This window comes from Styela clava, chromosome 2 (assembly GCF_964204865.1).
Source record: "Styela clava chromosome 2, kaStyClav1.hap1.2, whole genome shotgun sequence".
NCBI lineage: Eukaryota > Metazoa > Chordata > Ascidiacea > Stolidobranchia > Styelidae > Styela > Styela clava.
In genome coordinates this window covers 11,929,829-11,948,324 of record NC_135251.1, presented here as the reverse complement: position 1 = coordinate 11,948,324, position 18,496 = coordinate 11,929,829, and the positions used below count along the sequence as shown (strand labels likewise).

The following is an 18,496-nucleotide window of genomic DNA, read 5'->3' as shown; positions in this document are numbered from 1 at the left end:
GACAAGCACGAGAACCAATGGAATGGATACGGTACCGGTACGGTACTTTCATGCTAATGGTTTTGTTTGCTCCCCTTATTTCACAATTAGTTTTCGTTTATTTGTTTTTATCAATCATTTTATGACCAGTTATGCTGATTATGGAGTCGAAATAAACTTGACCTTATTCTGTTATCATACTATGCTGGAATGAATTCTAAACCGTCGCAACCTAATACACTAATAATTCCTACAGAAATAGCCGACCGACAGACAGCCTTGAGTAAAATTGGGAACCGTTTGCTTTCAGCAATACAACAAAAACTTAGACTTGACTTCTCAGCAGCTCTCTATCGCCAAACTAGAGGGTGGTTCCTAGAGTAGCAGAAAATTTGAAAGTCAGATGAGATCACGAATAAAATGCGTATAGATATAGGTTGAATTGAAACGATACCCACAAGTTAACCTTCAAAACGCTACACAAGCTTGGACTTCTAGGTTATAACTTATAACACTGCTCTGATGTGCACGGACGGACATTTCGAGCATCTATGAGTGCAATATAACATATGTCTTTGAAAAAAACTTTGTAAACGTTATTATTTGTAAAAAAGTATTACGGTAGCTGATTTCTGTGTTTCTAGCGACCACCTTTGTATAATCTCAAGAGGGCGAGAGGAACAGCTGATACTGAATTCCATTCATATATATATTTCCACAAAAATAGCAATTAAAATGAACTTTTTAAAGCTCTTAATTTTCCTTGAAACTCTTTCATGTTATTGTAGTACCTTAAACATTAGCAAAACACATTTTATGCTAAAATTTTTCAATACTTCAGTTATGCGAAATTATTACCCTGTAGCTATTTTTCTTATCATACTGAACGCGACTGCTTCAAATCGCGTGTCCATCGATATTTACTATCGCGAAATTCATCACTATAATTCTTGGTAGTACATTATCAGTATAGTTCTTGGTCGTCGTGACTTTTCTGATAAATCCCCCCAAATGGTTTGACAAATTTTCTTGTAAAATACCCAGAAGTGAAAAATGTGTTCAAAGAGTGCAAATGTTTATTTTGTGAATTGTTTTGTGTTTTCTGAAATTGAGATGCAATAATTTTTGACACAAGAATTTAATTTAACCGTTCCATGTGCAAAGATTTGAATGACGAAAGAAGTCATAACCAACCAGAGTTTACGTTCACAATGTGCCGTTCAATAAATGGAATAAATCCCCGTTGGTCAACGAGGGTAATTATCGCCGACTAATTGATAGAGGATTAGCGATTTATGACCAGTTTTCCTTAATTGTGAACGCTCAAGAAGTTTGATTGTGTTGCCAGAATTAGCTCAACTCATATTGAGTTGCCTAACAGACAATTCTGGCAGATTGAAACTGGCGATGCTGACATTGTCTGCCATGTAAAAATTAGAGACTGTGTAGCAATATCTGAAATAGTATTTTTTGTAAAAATTACATTTGTTTGTAGGAAACTGAGACATTAACGGTAGATATTGCAAATACCGGAATATAGACTGGGTTATCATTTGTCAATTTTATTGACACAATCACAACCGAGATTCTATGAAAATAAGTAGCGGCTTTCCGTAACCTAATGGAACGGTCACTAATAGGGAATATCACACCCAAGTAAAGTACCCAATGTGGTCGTTGCCATAATAAAATATGAATTAATTAGGATTCGACCACATAGACTTGTAATGGCAATCAGGACACCAATGTGTTGTTATTGTTGTGTCGTATGATTTCGTTCTTTGTGCTTCAATTATGTGTGTGCTATGTGAATGAGAACTGTTGGACTTTACTATTGTAACAAAACCCAGTAACTTTTTAATTTGGTCGACAAAATCTTGAAGTCTTCTTAACCGTTAAAATTATTCTTGAAGGATTTTGTCGATTCGCTTTAAATCTGTAATCTGCAAATAACGTTCACGAGATTTTCCATCTCAAATAATACTATCTTCGTTTTTATCCGCAATTAAAAGTGATCTAATAAGATGTCAATTTGTTTTCTCATATTTCTTTGTATATTTCTAACACCGCCACAATATAACTCCAAAGATTGCATCTTGCCATGGATATAATTACAAGAAATATTCGACTTGAAAATATACGTGTATGTTGTTTATTCGTCTTGTGAAGGAATACAGAAAACAAATGATATATTGATTCGGAGACATCAAATAAATATATTCAACGTGCATCCCTGAGGCTTAATAGGTGTGAAATCAATTAATAAAACACGACGTTGGCGCGGTGGCCTAGTGGTGCAAGCGGTAGATGCCATCGTAGGTTCACATATCATTACCGGTTCTAAGAAAATTCGTCGTATAAAATGTCGCCGCAGGATATTTCGTCGCGTAGGAAAAATCGCCGCAAGAACGTTTTGCTGAAAACAAGTATTTGTGATAAATACAGTTTTCTATTTAAAAAAGCGTCGTTATTTAAGAGCACACCCTAACCTTATCACAAATACTTGTTTTACAGCAAAATGCTCTTGCGGCGATTTTTCATGCTATCACAAATATATACTTATTTTACAGCAAAATTCTCTTGCGGCGATTTTTCATGCCGCGAATTTTCCTATGCGACTAAAATTCATGCGGCGAATTTACCGGACACGCTCATCACCACCACCTCACCAAGGGTGTAATATAATATATTGGGTAGACAATGCAGAAACGGAAAGGTTCCGGTGTTTCCAAACTCACAGTAAGCTCATCACCCACTAGGCTTGCACGTAATTTACGGATTTACGGAATTACGTAATTATTTGGAGTTACGGAAGGGAAGTTACGAATTACGTAAAGTCGTAATTATTGCATTGAAACGAGCTTTCTTCAAAGCAGTCAATTTCGTCTATTGCGAAAAATGAAAGCTCAACAAGTAGAAAAAGTTAGAGTTCCGGTATTCGCAGCCGTTTTTCTCTCTCTTGTTACGTAGGTGAAGGAAGGCATGACGCGTTGCCATTTAGTAACCTATTATCAACTTCTCTGGCATGGCCAATGTAAATTATTAACGTAGTTAAGGGGGAAGAACTGAGTAGGGCCGTTTGACGCCAACACACCTGGTTTTAACTTCTCCCGCAACTTAACCGTAGATAAGGGATAGAATTGCGTTGAGACCGGTTGACGCCAACACACCTGCTTTCAACTTCTCTCGCATCTTATCTAGCATGGCCATGGCCAATGTACATAATAACCGTAGATAGGGGGAAGAATTGTGTTAAGACCGATGGACGCTAACACGCCCGGTTTCAACTTCTTCGGGTGAAATGACTAATGAACGCAGGAGATCAATCTATCAAACACGAACTATCAAACATTTGTATCCATTTTACTTCTATTTATTATTTACTTGTTCCAGTTTTCCGTTACTTATGGTATATATGTTCCGTTTCTATTTTATTCTATTTTATAGTCACGCGTTTAAATAGTGGGAATCCCCCACCAAGTGTGGATTAGCAATGCTTAACCATTCTTTATTGTTAATATCAACACTTGATATATGAACATAGAATATCATACTGTTTTTGGCTGTTTTATTTCAGACTTGGGGTATAAACAGGAAAATATCCATAACCTTTCTACACGACGATCTTGTGAAATTTAACGAAGAGCTTTCGCGACGAATTGGAACCAAATAAGCGAAAAGAGCGATTGATCACTCGCGCCAATACCTCGCCGTGATAATTAATGTCGCGCTTATCAAATAGCAATATGGCGAAAAAAGAGAGATTGCGTAATGAACCAAAGCAACTTCGTCTTCTCGGCATCGGTAAAGCGATTGAGACGGCAGAGAAACAGCAAAACGACGGATTCCTCGCGGACCGCTGAAAATTTAACTGCTATCATATATAATCAAATATGAGCCAGTGTGTTTATTCTGTGCGAGATCCATTTTCTATTACAAAATCTTGATGTTCTGTTTACGGTTTTATCGTTATATATCAGTCCGGACTTGGCCTTGCTCATAATGTTTTTCACAATTCCTCTCAATATTTCGGCCATATATGATTAAGTGTCTTACCAAATGCAGTAACTTATTTTGATTTATCGTCGACTTGAATACCACCGGCACCCGACCAAACTTGTGTCAATCTTGGCCGATAGGATCGCCGACTTGAGTTAGCAAATAAATGTCGTGAGTGTAAAATAAATTTCACAAAATGCATTGTTTTGCGATATAACTTTGTATTTTCGGAGAAGGCATATCATATAAGTTCGATATTTAAATTATACGCAAATGAATAATATTTGATCTAAATTTATCGCAAATAATGTTATAAGCATTCAGTCCGCGAAATGATTAAATGTAAAATGAAGCATGGTAATCGGAATATCGTCAATAAGTCGACATCAATAATTATTACTAGAGCTGCGTGCAGCTTTAACAGGCTTCCCGCGTAAAAAAAAACTGAAGACGCGTTTTGCTCACTGGAGCGTGAAAGCGTGGTCGGTCATGCATAAAATTTGCAATTTATGATGGGGGACTTATTATCTGCATGTGATATAAATTTCAAGTCTCTAAGTAGTGTCGTTCTCGAGAAGAAGATGAAAATGTGAAATCCTATATTGCTCACTGGAGCGTATCGCCGAGGTCACTCATGCGGATCCTTGACATATCGCATCCGGAACATGTCCATTAATCATTGGTATGAATTTCAACCCAATAGCATGTATCAATTTTGAGAAATCGCAAAAAAACTGAAAACGCGTTTTGTTCACTGGAGCGTGAAAACTTGGTCACTCATGCATAAAATTTGCAATTTGTGATGGGGGACTTATTATCTGCATGTGATGTAAATTTCAAGTCTCTAAGTAGTGTCGTTCTCAAGAAGAAGATGAAAATGTAAAATCCTATATTGATCACTGGAGCGTATCGCCGAGGTCACTCATGCGTATCCTTGACATATCGTATCCGGAACATGTCCATTAATCATTGTTATGAATTTCAACCCAATAGCATGTATCAATTTTGAGAAATCGCAAAAAAACTGAAAACGCGTTTTGCTCACTGGAGCGTGAAAGCATGGTCAGTCATGCATAAAATTTGCATTTTATTGCTAGCTGAGAACTTCTGCACATTTGAGGTGAATTTCAAGTTTGTAGGAACAATTTGAAAAAAAAAAAATAATAATAATAATAATAATAATAATAAATAATAATAATAAAACACAGGAATACAATAGGTTCCCTGCTGACAAGCAGCGGGAAGCCTAATTATAAAATGCTAACAAGGCAGTAATGTCGGAGACGATGCATAAACAAGTCTTCGTCGCGAGGAAATCGCAAGTATAATCAAACGAGAGAATACGCTCGTCGTTGGTTAATAAATTAGATGCCCGTAATTTTTATTCAGTACTAAGGTGGTTTTAAAAAACTATCGTTTCCATAAATATCCGTATACCAGTGTCGGTAATGATAAAATAAAATTGATCGCATAAAAATGGGACGGTTAATTTGCGAAGGTGATAAAGGAAAACCAAAGCTAACACAAAAGATAAAAATCAGAATAAAATGAATTTGAATTCACTCCTTGATATTTGTCTTTAACATCTGCCGACGGCGTGTAGTACTGCCAAGAATATGAAAACCCAACTTCAATGTCCCATTCGGAGAAGAATTGGATTCAATTGGTTGTTATGGTAGGTTTAAATGCGTGGGAAAATATCGCAATTACGGGGTCATTACGTAATTGATATTGCCGTAATTACGGAATTGATTTTTGTCAATTACGTGCAAGCCTACGCCCAACAGTGACTGCTTATGTGGAGCTGTTTTCGGAGAGAATGCGTATAAATAGGTCATATAAATTATCCAGGGTGATTCACGTGACCACGGTTCTCCACCATCAAGGCCATGTATATAAAAACAACTAACTGGCTGAACTCTTCTCATACCCGACACGGACTGGTATCCGTGATTAGTAATATGATTAAGCCGTACTAATGGCTTTTTACTCCCCGGGATAATATGTAAATCCTATCCTATGCACAGAAATTAAAAGTATATATAAGAAATACAATATAAATAAACAATGAAGCACCACCGAATTCTACATGGAATCACAGAATTCATACAGCGAGATTACTTTGAAGATGAATAGTTGTTTTAACCAATCGGATAAGAAAAATTAGCTCTTATTTTTAGCGTTAAATAATCGTCCATGTAAATCATTCGATTTACTCAGCCCTTGTGCTGATACAAAGAGTTGGGCAATACGTAATAATGATAAGCCCAAATTTGACGAAAATTCATCCAAATTTTTTGCCTGAAATTAGTTCGTCTTTCAAAAAGTTGGCACTCGTAATTTTCAGTCAATCTCTTTCCTTGGTGATTGTTGATACTTGTTTCCAGGGCGCGGAGCCTTTCCAATACGCTTTCATTGATAGATAACGACCACTATAAGATTCCTTTGTCAATATATCCCGGATTTTTTGCATATAATTCTTCCTTTTTATTCTCAAATACCACATTTGCTGGCGCTCCGGTAGTATGTGCACCAAGATGGCGGACACCGGGACGTAATATGTGTATTAGGTTAGGGTCAGGACATGATTTTATTCTCATTTTCCCTATTTTTGTTCTATTACGAGTCCAGGGACTAGCCAAGTGACTCCCGTAGTATTTGCACCTGAAATTATGGCCTAACCTTAACACAACCGCCATCTTGGTTCACATACTACATGAGTAGCCATTTGCTTTTACATGAATGACACAAACGTCATCGCCCTGGTTAATGGTGTAATCATCTTTTACGTTTGTCTTTTAATAACTTTTCGTAAACCTCGAGATAACGAATTAAAACTTCCCTCGAATTTGGTCTATCGTTCGGATTGCGCTTTTTACATTTATCGTGTATTTCCTGCAGATCTGGACTCAGATGGTATTCCATCAATTTGTAAATTTCAAAGGATCTGTGACCCTTCACGGAAAACAAGATATTGGCCGTAAGATCCGGAATCTTCCAAACGTCCGCAGCTTCCGTTACAGGCTTGCGAGATACTCCGTCATTAAATTCTAGTTGAGTGTATCTTATTTCTGGAGCCAAAAATTCCGGTTGGCTCATGATGCCCATTGGCTCACATCTGAATGAAATTTCAATTAATGAAATACAAATGGTTAATAATGGACGTGACATTTGGTACTATTTGTAGCAGGGTTTCCCAAACTGGGTCCCGCTGACCCCTGGAGGTCCGCGGCAAGTGCACAGAGTGTACGCACCGATATGAAAAGAATCTGAAACCTATAGAAATATATCATAATATTCTTATTGAATTGCCGTTAGCCTTTCAGTATTAATCGTTAGTATTTATTGATTCAGACTTTCAGGAGTTTTATTTCGTAAAAGGAAACACTATTTTTTCTCGTTGGTTAGTCACAGAAATTGATACGACATAGGATGAGAGACAGTCAAAAATAAGATACACAAACATAAGTCCGCGGCCGAAAAAGTTTGGGAAACCCTGATTTATAGTACAATGCCAACATTATACTGTAAATTGACAGTTACACTCGGTGGTGGGATTCAGAAGATTTTTCCGGGAAACCCGTTTTAGGAATACTGTGATATCGATGAAATGATTAGCGTTACATTTTGCGTTTTGAAAGTTATGTATTAGATTCACGTGAAGTGTGTCATGGTAATGTAGCTTACGTTATAGTGACATACATATATTTTCTGAAATGCGAAAAAAAATGATGTTTAGTGAATTCGAATCTGCAGGAGAAAATTTGTTTATAAAATTTTGAATGCTAGCACTGAATACACTAGAAATATTTTGATTCTTTCGGAATATTAGGAGCCACAAGGCCACTTTGAAGTTGAGTTTAAAGTAAAACTTTCTTAAAATAATGGGCCAGAATTTGGGATTCAATTAACCATACATCGGTATTTGACATATGAGTTTATCATTCTAAGTTTGAAGGTGAATTGCAGCAAATTCGCTGAATTGAATAATATACAAATTATGCCAAAAAGTAAAGGTTTCGTTTTAACTCATGGCGAATGGCTAATGGAAACAAGAAATATTGAAAAAGCCACAGAAATATTAAACTTTTATTTAGCTCGGGGCGTAATCGCAGAAACACGTAATTATCATCGGACATTTCGTTGACCTTAGATTGAATAAGACAATGTCAGAGTGGAAGCGAAAATCAAAAAATATTTATCGCTTCAAATATTTTAACGAGTACGCCCTAACTGAAGTGCAATGCTATTCGTGAGCGCTTTACTGGACCAACAGGTATCAATTATTGCATCAAAATTATAGCGTTTCGAAGAGCTATGCTGCCTATATTAATAAGCAAACTTACTCGCAAGTTGGAAATGAGTTGTTTTCTCGATTGATTTGTGGAATTTCATCAAGATCGCTCAAAAACAATCGTCCATCGTTACTTACAACATATTGTCCGAATGCCTAGAAAAAATAACAAAGTAACTTTTATCATTCACTTATTTATTGGATACGTAGTGTACACAACAGCCTAGCCAGTCCGAAAATTTGCAGAGTGCAATTTTTTTTAATACAACGCTTACTCGTGCCTTTTCTCCGAACAAGGCTAAATAAAAGCAGAAACTGATCTAATCTAACAATATCATGAAGAATCTCATCAATCTCAAGCCAGGAAAAGTCAGTTTTCAGTATATCGTTCAAGAATAGAGTAAAATGGCTAATATTTTATTTTTTAGAATTTCTGTACGACCCGAATATTTCACCAAAAGCTTGCTTTTCATTTCAACATGACTAGGGGAGATCTAAGTCTTGTAACATATCTCCGAGTACATCGAGTTTTTCAGACTTCATCTTTGTATCGGGGAGCTGATCGGATCTTTTGTACAAAGACAAACATATTTTGTAGTTCTGGGTTAGCGTTCATGGAGAATGTGGGCATTTTTATTATTGGGAAATTTTTTGGTACTTTCCAATATTTTTACATAATAAACCCGGTCAACAATATACCAACTTACCTGCATCACGGTATGTAGATCGCAGTGAACTCTGGGCAATCCCAGTCCTCTGTGCAAATAATCAAACTGTGCGACCATTTGTATTGCAAACTGGAATTTCTGTATCACAGGCAGTTGACGAAACTTTCCCCCACAGTAGAAAGAACGGAAATTGCCTTGTTTGCAGGCTTCCATGACCATTACTGTCGTGTTGCCTTTCTCGCAATATCCAACAACCTGGTATAGATAAAAAGTTAGGTTATAAAAATGGTTTGGCCAGACGATAGTGTAACTGGAAACACTGATTTAGAGTGTAAGTTAAAATTGTTCTGCGTGCCGCACGGAATGTGTCGGCGCAGTTTGGACCACCCTGACCTAAATCATAACAACAAGACTAAAAATACTAATTCAGCAAAATGATCCAAACGTACACTATGTGTACAAAACAGACAATGAGTCAAAGAAATCCAAAGTCAATGTATATGATCAATAATGAACAGGGACATAATCACTTTTTTTCTGAATACAAGTCAAGTCAAGTTTATTTTTTCCAGCCAGTAAAACGACAGAAATCATGCAAAAAATTACGAAAAAATTATATTTACATTACCGGGGAAGGGAAGCCGCGGGGAACCAAAACTGGTTATCGAACAGCCCAGCCCCACTGATGGTTCTAACATCTAATTCAACAGATTGGGAAGGAGAGTTCAAAATTACTGATATTAATGGGAAATAGTATGAATACCATATGAATTTTGCAAATCGATTATCAGATATTATTACTAGAAATTACCGTGTATTAAATGAGCCATAAGACAAGCGAATAAACGGGGATACCCACAGGTTTCCCAGTGCAAACGGGGATACCTGTAGCGAATGTGATGTTCTACAGCTGTGGTTCCCAACTGTTTGCTACATTTCTGCTTTTTTTATTTTTAAACTCATTATACCCCCCCTCAATATGCATAAAAACTCCGTTTTCGTTTCTATTTCAATATCTTCAATGAGGGTGCGTGCAGCTAATTAAAAATAAAAATATTTGCTAGATTTGATCTTGCCCGCCTTTTATTTTAGATATTTACTTTTTTTCATTTACGATATTTACCTTCCATCCACGTATTTTCAATTTTTTTTTTTTTTTTTGAATAAAACATAATTTCGCCTTACCATCTGTTATTTGTAGGGTATTGTTAGCTATTTATTTTTGAGGTAGGTCGCGAGACTTGACTAATTCTAAAAAGGGGGCGTTGACTATAAGTTCGAGAACTACTGGTTTAAATATGCGTGCAAATAATTTAGTAATTTTTGGCCTTGTATATTTTTATTACAAATTTCCGGTTGGGAATCATATGAAAACAGCTTACCTGTGTTGCATACGGACTAGGTTGAACCATCAGCATGTTGTTTACACCAGATTGTACTCGTCGAACAAACCATTTGTACTTTATTCGATCTTTACGTAAACTGACCACCGCAACATCGTACATGTTCCGCCATTTAGCAGCTTGAATCTAAAAAAATGTAATCAGTCGAATTGCAGTGAAAATATATATATACATAAATAACCTGAAAAAATCGAACTCATAAATTTCTTTATCACTTCTACGATAAAGTCGATAAGGAAGAAAATTTATTTAACTCTTGAACTTCTGTTGGTGTATGATGGTTACCAAATGTTTCAGGACGCTTCCCTTCACGCCCCCTCAAAAAATGTCTTTGACCCCAGCGGGCCGCGCTCCACCGTTTAAGAACTACCGAGCTAGAACATGTCCCAAATGACAAGCTTTCTGGGTGCATCCTGTACTAGAGGCCAAAAATTTTAGCCCGGTTTGACCCAGGCCCTTGGGTATTAAACCCGACCCGAGCCCGAAAAATTAACTGGATTTGCTGGCCCGAGCCCGAAGCAAACCCGAAATTTCATATTTTTTTTTCAAGAGTTCTTTGACTTGTCATTGCAAGAGTTTAGTACGTGTTGATGAGGCAACTTCTGTCTTTCTGCAAACCACGGTCTCTCGTGGCCAAAACGCCTCATTTGAAAAAAAAAGTCAGCGACATGGAAGCCCGACCCGACCCGAACGTAATGATTGACATTTCAGTTCTTACCCGACCTGAATTTCGGGTCGGGTCGGGCTCGGGCTTCAGATCTTAGCTCCACGCTGTACCACTCATAACGCTTTTTTAGGGTCGGGTATTTGGGATATTACAAGCTTAAATACATATCGTCACAGAGCGCAAACACGCTTGGAAAATACGAAATGGAAATTTGTTATTCATTCTCTTTTGTAGGTGTAAAATATATATATATATATTTTACGTTTCAAGCGAATAGTGGAATGAACATAAATCTCCAATAATATTATGAACGCGCATTCTCAACTTTGCCACAGGCGCCATTTTGTACAAGCACGTCATAGCTTTAATAGGTATCGCCAGTGTGTGGCAGTACGCACGTCACTAAAATCGGAAATCCCAATATGATATAAGTTTTAAAGGTGTTGGCATACGGGTAAACATTTCTGAATATACTTACAATTTTTCCAACCCCGCTGCCGTACAATTCATCTCCTACGATTTTTGATGTTTCCTCGCATTGAAGCCATTTGTGACAAGATCGCATTCCGTTTAATCTGAAGTATCCCCGCTTACACGGAGGAACTCTATTTGTCCGATCGTCAGTTGATACCGAAAAATTATCTCCGACTGCAAAATCCCTCAGAAGTAAAGTCTCGAGTAAATAGTGAAGATTTTCAGGCAAACCTGTCGTGTAAGCCGTTAACCAGTTTTTGTGATATTTTTTATCGTTGACTTCATATTTAGATGAAACTTTTGTCTCCGTATTTGATTTTATTTCTGTTGAGCTGAGTGATGTATATTCAACATTGCTTCTTTTTGTTGTGGATTCAATTGTCGCACTACGTAATACAGGCGCTGAAGATACCGCACTTAGAGTAATTTCATCGCTGTTTCCTCTTTGCGGTGAATGTTTGAATTTTTGAGAAAGGGTATTTCGAGGTTTCGTTGATGTAATAAAAACTGACTTCGTAGAAAAACTATCATTTCTTGTAGCAGACATAATATGCTCTCTAGTCAATATGGCGCGGCCAAACGTTCGCTTCTTCAAATTATTCACCGATACTTTAGTAGGTGCATATTTCTGGGTCCATTTGTTTTCAATGTTGCAGTGAATGAGAATGAAAAATAGACTAATTAATATAATAAGAAGCGCGTTGCGGAATCGACGACAGAGGAATCCCGAAAGATAACGAATACCTTCAAAAACGTTCAGTTTTTTTGTTGGTGATGTATTCAACTCTCTCTCATATGGAGATGACATTGCTATCATTGTGTTTTTAACCTGTAAAACGTATTTTGTTCAACTATTACTTGTAAATGTTTACATAAATTGTAAATCTTATTCATCCAAACTGTAGAAAAAGTATTACTCGCTTAATAATAATCTAACAGACTTGTTGTCTCGACTAAATTCCCTTTTTTCTATATGCAAACAGCTGACACTCACCTAAATCAACCATAGTTTTTGTGCGAGGTTAAATCGAATACGGTGTCCATAAATATAACCGTAGTCTTCGTCTGAGAACTACGCTCCAAAACTGTTAAACTAGATATTTAGCCCTGGGCGACCTCCGTATTGCGGTCTGCTATTAGTATCGGTGTTATCAGATCCAAAAAAAACCGCATAATTTCGAAATGTGGCCAACCGACGGAAATATGAGTTGAAAAATATGATCTCGCCTAAAAAGCCGAATCACAAGCTATGTGCAAGAAAATGCAAGTTGTGTGGCCTAGTTTTCAATCTCCCTTGCCAAGTTTTTGCATCATCAATATGAGATCTTATTCAGAAATATAAAATTTCCCCGTCTAATAGTCCATTTTGCCTGTTGAACTGTGCTTTTCAATTATCATATTTATTCTCTACTCATCTCCGTTCTGAACAAAAGCCTGAGTTTGATACAGATTCGCCGAAACCGACATCGAAAAATCACCTACATGTAGAAAACTGCTTTGTTTAGTATTTACTCCAGTGTTCGACAAGCAGCTAAATACAACTAGGTAGGGTGGAATACCAGAAAGTCAGCATAGTCAAGCACATCGCGCGTGAAATGTTAAATAAGTTAAAATTCAACTGTTCCCTACTTTTAAACTTGGAAGCAGAAGTAAAAATAATAGCATGTAACTGAGCGATCGAAGTAAATGCTGAAATTTCAAGAGAAAACAGACAAACAACAAAACTATGTTCTTAGGTTTATGCGTCAAGTTAACGTCATAAATGAGAAGAATTATCACAGACCACAAGTATTGTGAAATATGATTACAGATCCATTCGTTCTGAATATAAATCCATTCACAGCCAAATGTCAAACTACAAGATTTACATTTCAAAAAGTTCCAAAACAGTTATGAATCGTGGTTGATTTTGTTTAAGTAAAAAGCCTGAGGACACAAAATACTACCATACAAACAAAATCGGAACATGTTATCTTTTCTGCTAAAAACAGTCATATACTTGTAACACATGTCTTGTTTTATAAGTATAAGTTTATTTCGACTCCATATTAAGCATAACAATAAAATGATTGGTAAAAACAAATAAATAAAAACTGATTATCAAATCAGGAGAGTAAACAAAACCTTAGACAAGGTTTAAAACGTACAGAATGTATATAAAATTGAAGGTTTTGCCAAAAACAAGTGGTACGTGTTCACTCACCTAAAATATTTGAATTATTTCACACACATTAGTAGGAACGTTAATCCAACTGCAGATACAGATTCACACAATATTAGTTGATTCGTTATTCTGAATTACATAAAGATCTTACATTTAGATCTTAAAAAAGCTTTCGATACAGTGAATCACAGTATCCTTACTCATAAGTTAGCACATTACGGTTTCAGAGGTACCGCGGGCAAATTACTATGTGATTACCTGGCCAATAGATTCCAATATGTTGAATTGGGTTCCTATAGATCTCCAATGATGCCCATTCATTGTGGAATTGTGCAAGGATCTGTACTTGGACCTCTTGCGTTTCTGAATTTCATAAACGACTTATCTAACAGCTCAAATCTTTTGAGCAAATTATTTGCTAATGACGCTTGTCTGCTTGCCAGTGCGACAGATTTGACCACATTACAAAATAAGGTGAACACTGAAATAAATAAAATACATGACTGGATGACATGCAATAAACTTACAGTAAATATAGATAAATCTAAAGTCATGTTATTCAGTCCAAACTCTCGCATTAGACATATGAATTTTTCAATAAAAATTAAAGGCTCCGAATTGGAAATAGTCTCGTCTTATAAATATCTTGGGCTCCACATTGATAGTCAGTTAAAATGGAATACACACACCACTGAAATCCATAGAAAACTGTCAAGATCCGTAGGGATTTTAGGAAAGCTAAAAAATTATTTACAAAATTCCACCTTGAGAACCGTTTACTTTGCACTTTTTCAATCTCATATACAATATGCCATAGCTGCCTGGGGCTCTACAACTCAGTCCAACATGCATAGATTAGAGGTTTTACAGAATAGAGCCGTTAGAATCCTCGCTAGAGCACCATATCGTTCGAATTTAAATTATTCATACCATAAAACTAGAGTGCTTAAATTGACTGACATCCATAAACTAGAAATCTCAAAAATTATGCATCAATTTCAAAACAATCAATTACCAGCAGCTTTTGACAACTATTTTGTCTCGCTAAGTTCAGTGCATGAACATAACACTCGTTCTTCAACAAGGCGTAACTACTTTGTTCCTCGCTTGTCACTTGCCAAATCCCAAAAGTCCCTCAAATTCATAGGTGTGCGAATTTGGAATAACCTACCCCAAACCCTACGTGATTCTTCTTATGCCACTTTCAAAATAGAGTATAAAAAACTCATGATTTCCACCTACCGGTCCAGTTGAATTTGCAAAGTGAATTCTCCAGGATTACTTGATCATACAATGAGTTTACTCGACTTGATCCACAGTCCTCGAGTCCAAGTAACCTGTAGTAAACATTTTACTATTCTTAATAAATGGAATTATCAATGTTTATTTGGCAAATTTTTCGGATATCTACTTAAAATACTTTTATTGATATATATTGTTAATATACTGACTCACTTATGCCCTCACAGATATATGTGGAGGTACATTTACGCTTTTTCAAAAACAAAATGTCTCAAAAATAAGAGCCAGCATATGCCAGGATTCTGGTTCCAGTAGATTTGACAGCACAGTCTAGGCCAAAATGGGATTATGTTGATCAGCTGTCCGACTGACCCATATTATTAGTATATTTATTTTATATGTTTGTAATTCTGTGAATTTTCCATTTTTATAATTGAGTGACTTATATATTCTGCATGAATTGCCTTATCATAGTAGGCTATTGTACTGCTGTGACTTTAAATTTATGTAATTTATTGACATAAATTCTGCATGAACTGTCCTATTGAACTGTTGAACAGTTGTGTATATACATTTTTTTATTCAATGATTTCTATATTCTACATGACCTATTCGATCGCACTTCAGAACCGTTGTGATTTAAAATTCTGAAATTAGTTATATTTATGCCACACAAAATGACTATTTGTAAGTAATGTAACTCAATGCAATTACCTGGTTTAGTGATCTCTTAATCCGTTGCCCAAACCTGTAGATACATTTTATTCTTTTTTCTCTCTTCATATTATCCTCGTGTACAAATTCGTCCCCAGTCTTTATGAACCATGCATCAGCACAGGGCCGGTACCGTCCAACTCAGCTTGCAATATGGTGCTCCAGTCACTTAGACGTTACCGTATTTGTGCCGTAGTTGTCATGGTTATCTGCCAGTCGGCGTTCGGAGTCTTTGCTTAGTGAGTCCGGAAATATTCGGTCTTTTTAAACATATTTCTGCCAATGTTAGTATTTTGGCGTCCGACTCCTCACTTTAGTATTGTATTTAGTTCGATTTTTGTTCTTGTATAACCCAATGTTAGACTATTCATAGGTGTCGTTGCTCGATAACCAATGCTGGTTTATCGCGTCCCCTTTCACCCTGAAATGCATTATTTTCCTCTCTTTTCTTATCTCGTTCTGTATGTACAGTGTGTATTTCTTGGTGATAAAATAAATTACTGATTACTGATTACATAAAATACCTCGTTTTGTCTGGCAAAAGTTTTGTCCCAAATTGATTTCGAATCGTAGTATCACCAACAACTTTTGATTGATGTTTATTATGGTTGGCTGGATTAATTTATTGCGAACTTCAACAGCGCTTTAAAATCTCAAATTTTCTACTCTTTGGTCAGGAATAGGCCTGGCGCTTTAACGCAGACAACCCAGGTCTTTTCATTATGACAATGAACGTCTTATCAAGTAAAAATCAAATTGATGCAGGTACGGGTACACAGTCACTTCATGTTGGAAACGAGATAGTTATTATTTTCCTATGCATACACTTTCCTAATATATATTGATATTAAATATGTTTGTAAAATGTATTAAAATAAAAATGTCTCATACTTCTCACCCTGTTTTTTGGCGCTCCAGAAGTATGTGTACCAATATGGGGGGTAACTAATTTCGTTCGCCTATTTTACATCAAGTTGTGTGAAAGGATTGAAACCTATGGGCAGGAGGTATATTCACTCGGCTAACACAGACAGTCCCCGACCTCGTAATAGAACTAAAATAAGGAAAATCGAAATAAAATTATGACCCAACCCTAACCTGGTACACACACTACGGGAGTCCCTTTTTTATGAAAACCGGTAGAATTCACATCCTCGTCATATTAGTATTGCTACAGCAAAGACTTCTGGCACTCAGACAAATTGTCGTTTTTCTGCATAACCTTTAAAATGTTCATGCTGAATATATATATCAAATGTTAACAGTTACTTTTAAACGTATTTATAAGATGGCCGACATCAAATAAATAGTATATATAATAAAAAAAATAATTCTTCCGAATAATAAAAGGCACACGTTTTGATCAACGCTAATCCTTGCATTTATATCCTTAATTATAACGCGCGTATGAAACGTTGTCTTACGTGTACTTTTGTTGCACAACGTGTCAGACACACAATGTCAGGATTAATCAAATATGACAGTTTACAACATAATTAGGCGGAGAGATGATGGATTTTAACGTGGCCGACTTTTTGCAGGTAGATATTACTTTCCAGAGAAACTGAATATATATATATATATTTGGCGTTTATAAGGCTGTTGCGATGATCTTAAACTTGACTTGGAAAATACACAAAGCTTATTTAATAAGTTTATTTTAATATCACCACAATTTACACCACGCACACACCACAGTTACTGTCTCGAAAAGCCCGTCATTTATGAAAATCCAAACGTCCTTACTCGGCAAATCGATATTCCATGAAAACTATTTAATATTTTGAGTAGTTTATTCAACTAGTTAACTTTACCAACCACGGCGGATTTTTATAGTTGTAAAAATAAACAATTTCGATATCAACGGTAATTACCGTATTTACGGACCTCAAAAATTGGCTTATTATTAATACATGAGGTACAGTGGCGTAGCAAGACTCTCGTGCCCGAGATACATGACGGAACGATTTGAAGACAATACGCACGATTGGCTTATGAGGAAAAAATATTTGAATTGCGCTTTATGGTATTCATCAGCAGATGCAGTCGAACAAACGCCAGAAAATATGAAATTATCACGTCCCGGTAATTAATCAACTGTCCCTTTCCAATACTTGACATGGGTCGGTAACTATAGAGAGCCGTGGTTCCCCATAAATATGAATCAATCGTTTTATCTTATAGAAAGATAAGTCTGGAAATCGTATCGTTCATGATATGGGACCACTGATCGGTTACGTCTTTCTCCACCACATAAATCTATGCAATTTCGGCGGCCATACTTAGGCTATAAGGAATGGAACTTGTCAAACTAGAAAGGAGGCGGGGTTGGCCTCATAAGTAACCGTTTCATCGTTTTTTTTCTACCAAGGACAAAATGAAAATCCGAAGAAATTGGTCTTACCGTCAGCATATTTGGCAAGGTTCACGTGTCGTTTGGATTTGAAGCTAATACCGTTTCTAAAAACATAGCGCACAGTAATGTTGAATAGGATCTAGTTAGGGTTAGTTCGGATACTTATAATTTTTACTATCCGGATAACGGATAAATCCGGGCATTCCGTATTTTAATTATCTGGTTAAAACCGGATAGTTACTGGTAATTTTAAAGAACCCATTTCACTAGATTTTTGCGGTGAATTGACCGAAAACCATCACACAGTTTCATAGTGTAGTATTTGTGTTCCGAATTGTTTTGTGATTTCTTGCACGACAAAATAAACTTTGTACGTATATACTGTAATAGCAATAGGATACATATAAATGAAATCATGAACACACAAAATCATGCATTCTGAACATTTTATTTCGGTGAGAAGTACCCAGAAAAAAAATATAATACAGGAGGGACAAAGTCCGTGAATTTTTGATGTCAGAGAAAAATGATGATTT

The 18,496-nt window shown here is 36.3% G+C and overlaps 1 protein-coding gene across 1 annotated transcript; it reads right to left on the bottom strand.

The window, feature by feature from the left end:
* Positions 1-5,998: 5,998 nt before the first annotated feature.
* On the bottom strand, positions 5,999-16,782 carry LOC120336720 (protein O-mannose kinase-like). Its single transcript, XM_078109942.1, has 8 exons — positions 15,605-16,782; positions 14,891-14,985; positions 13,907-14,129; positions 11,489-12,313; positions 10,323-10,469; positions 8,980-9,195; positions 8,325-8,428; positions 5,999-7,096 (listed from the first exon to the last, which is right to left on the bottom strand). Exons 3-8 carry the CDS (start codon positions 13,967-13,969, stop codon positions 6,757-6,759), a joined length of 1,695 nt encoding a protein of 564 aa, XP_077966068.1. The 5' UTR covers positions 13,970-14,129; positions 14,891-14,985; positions 15,605-16,782; the 3' UTR covers positions 5,999-6,756.
* Positions 16,783-18,496: the final 1,714 nt, after the last annotated feature.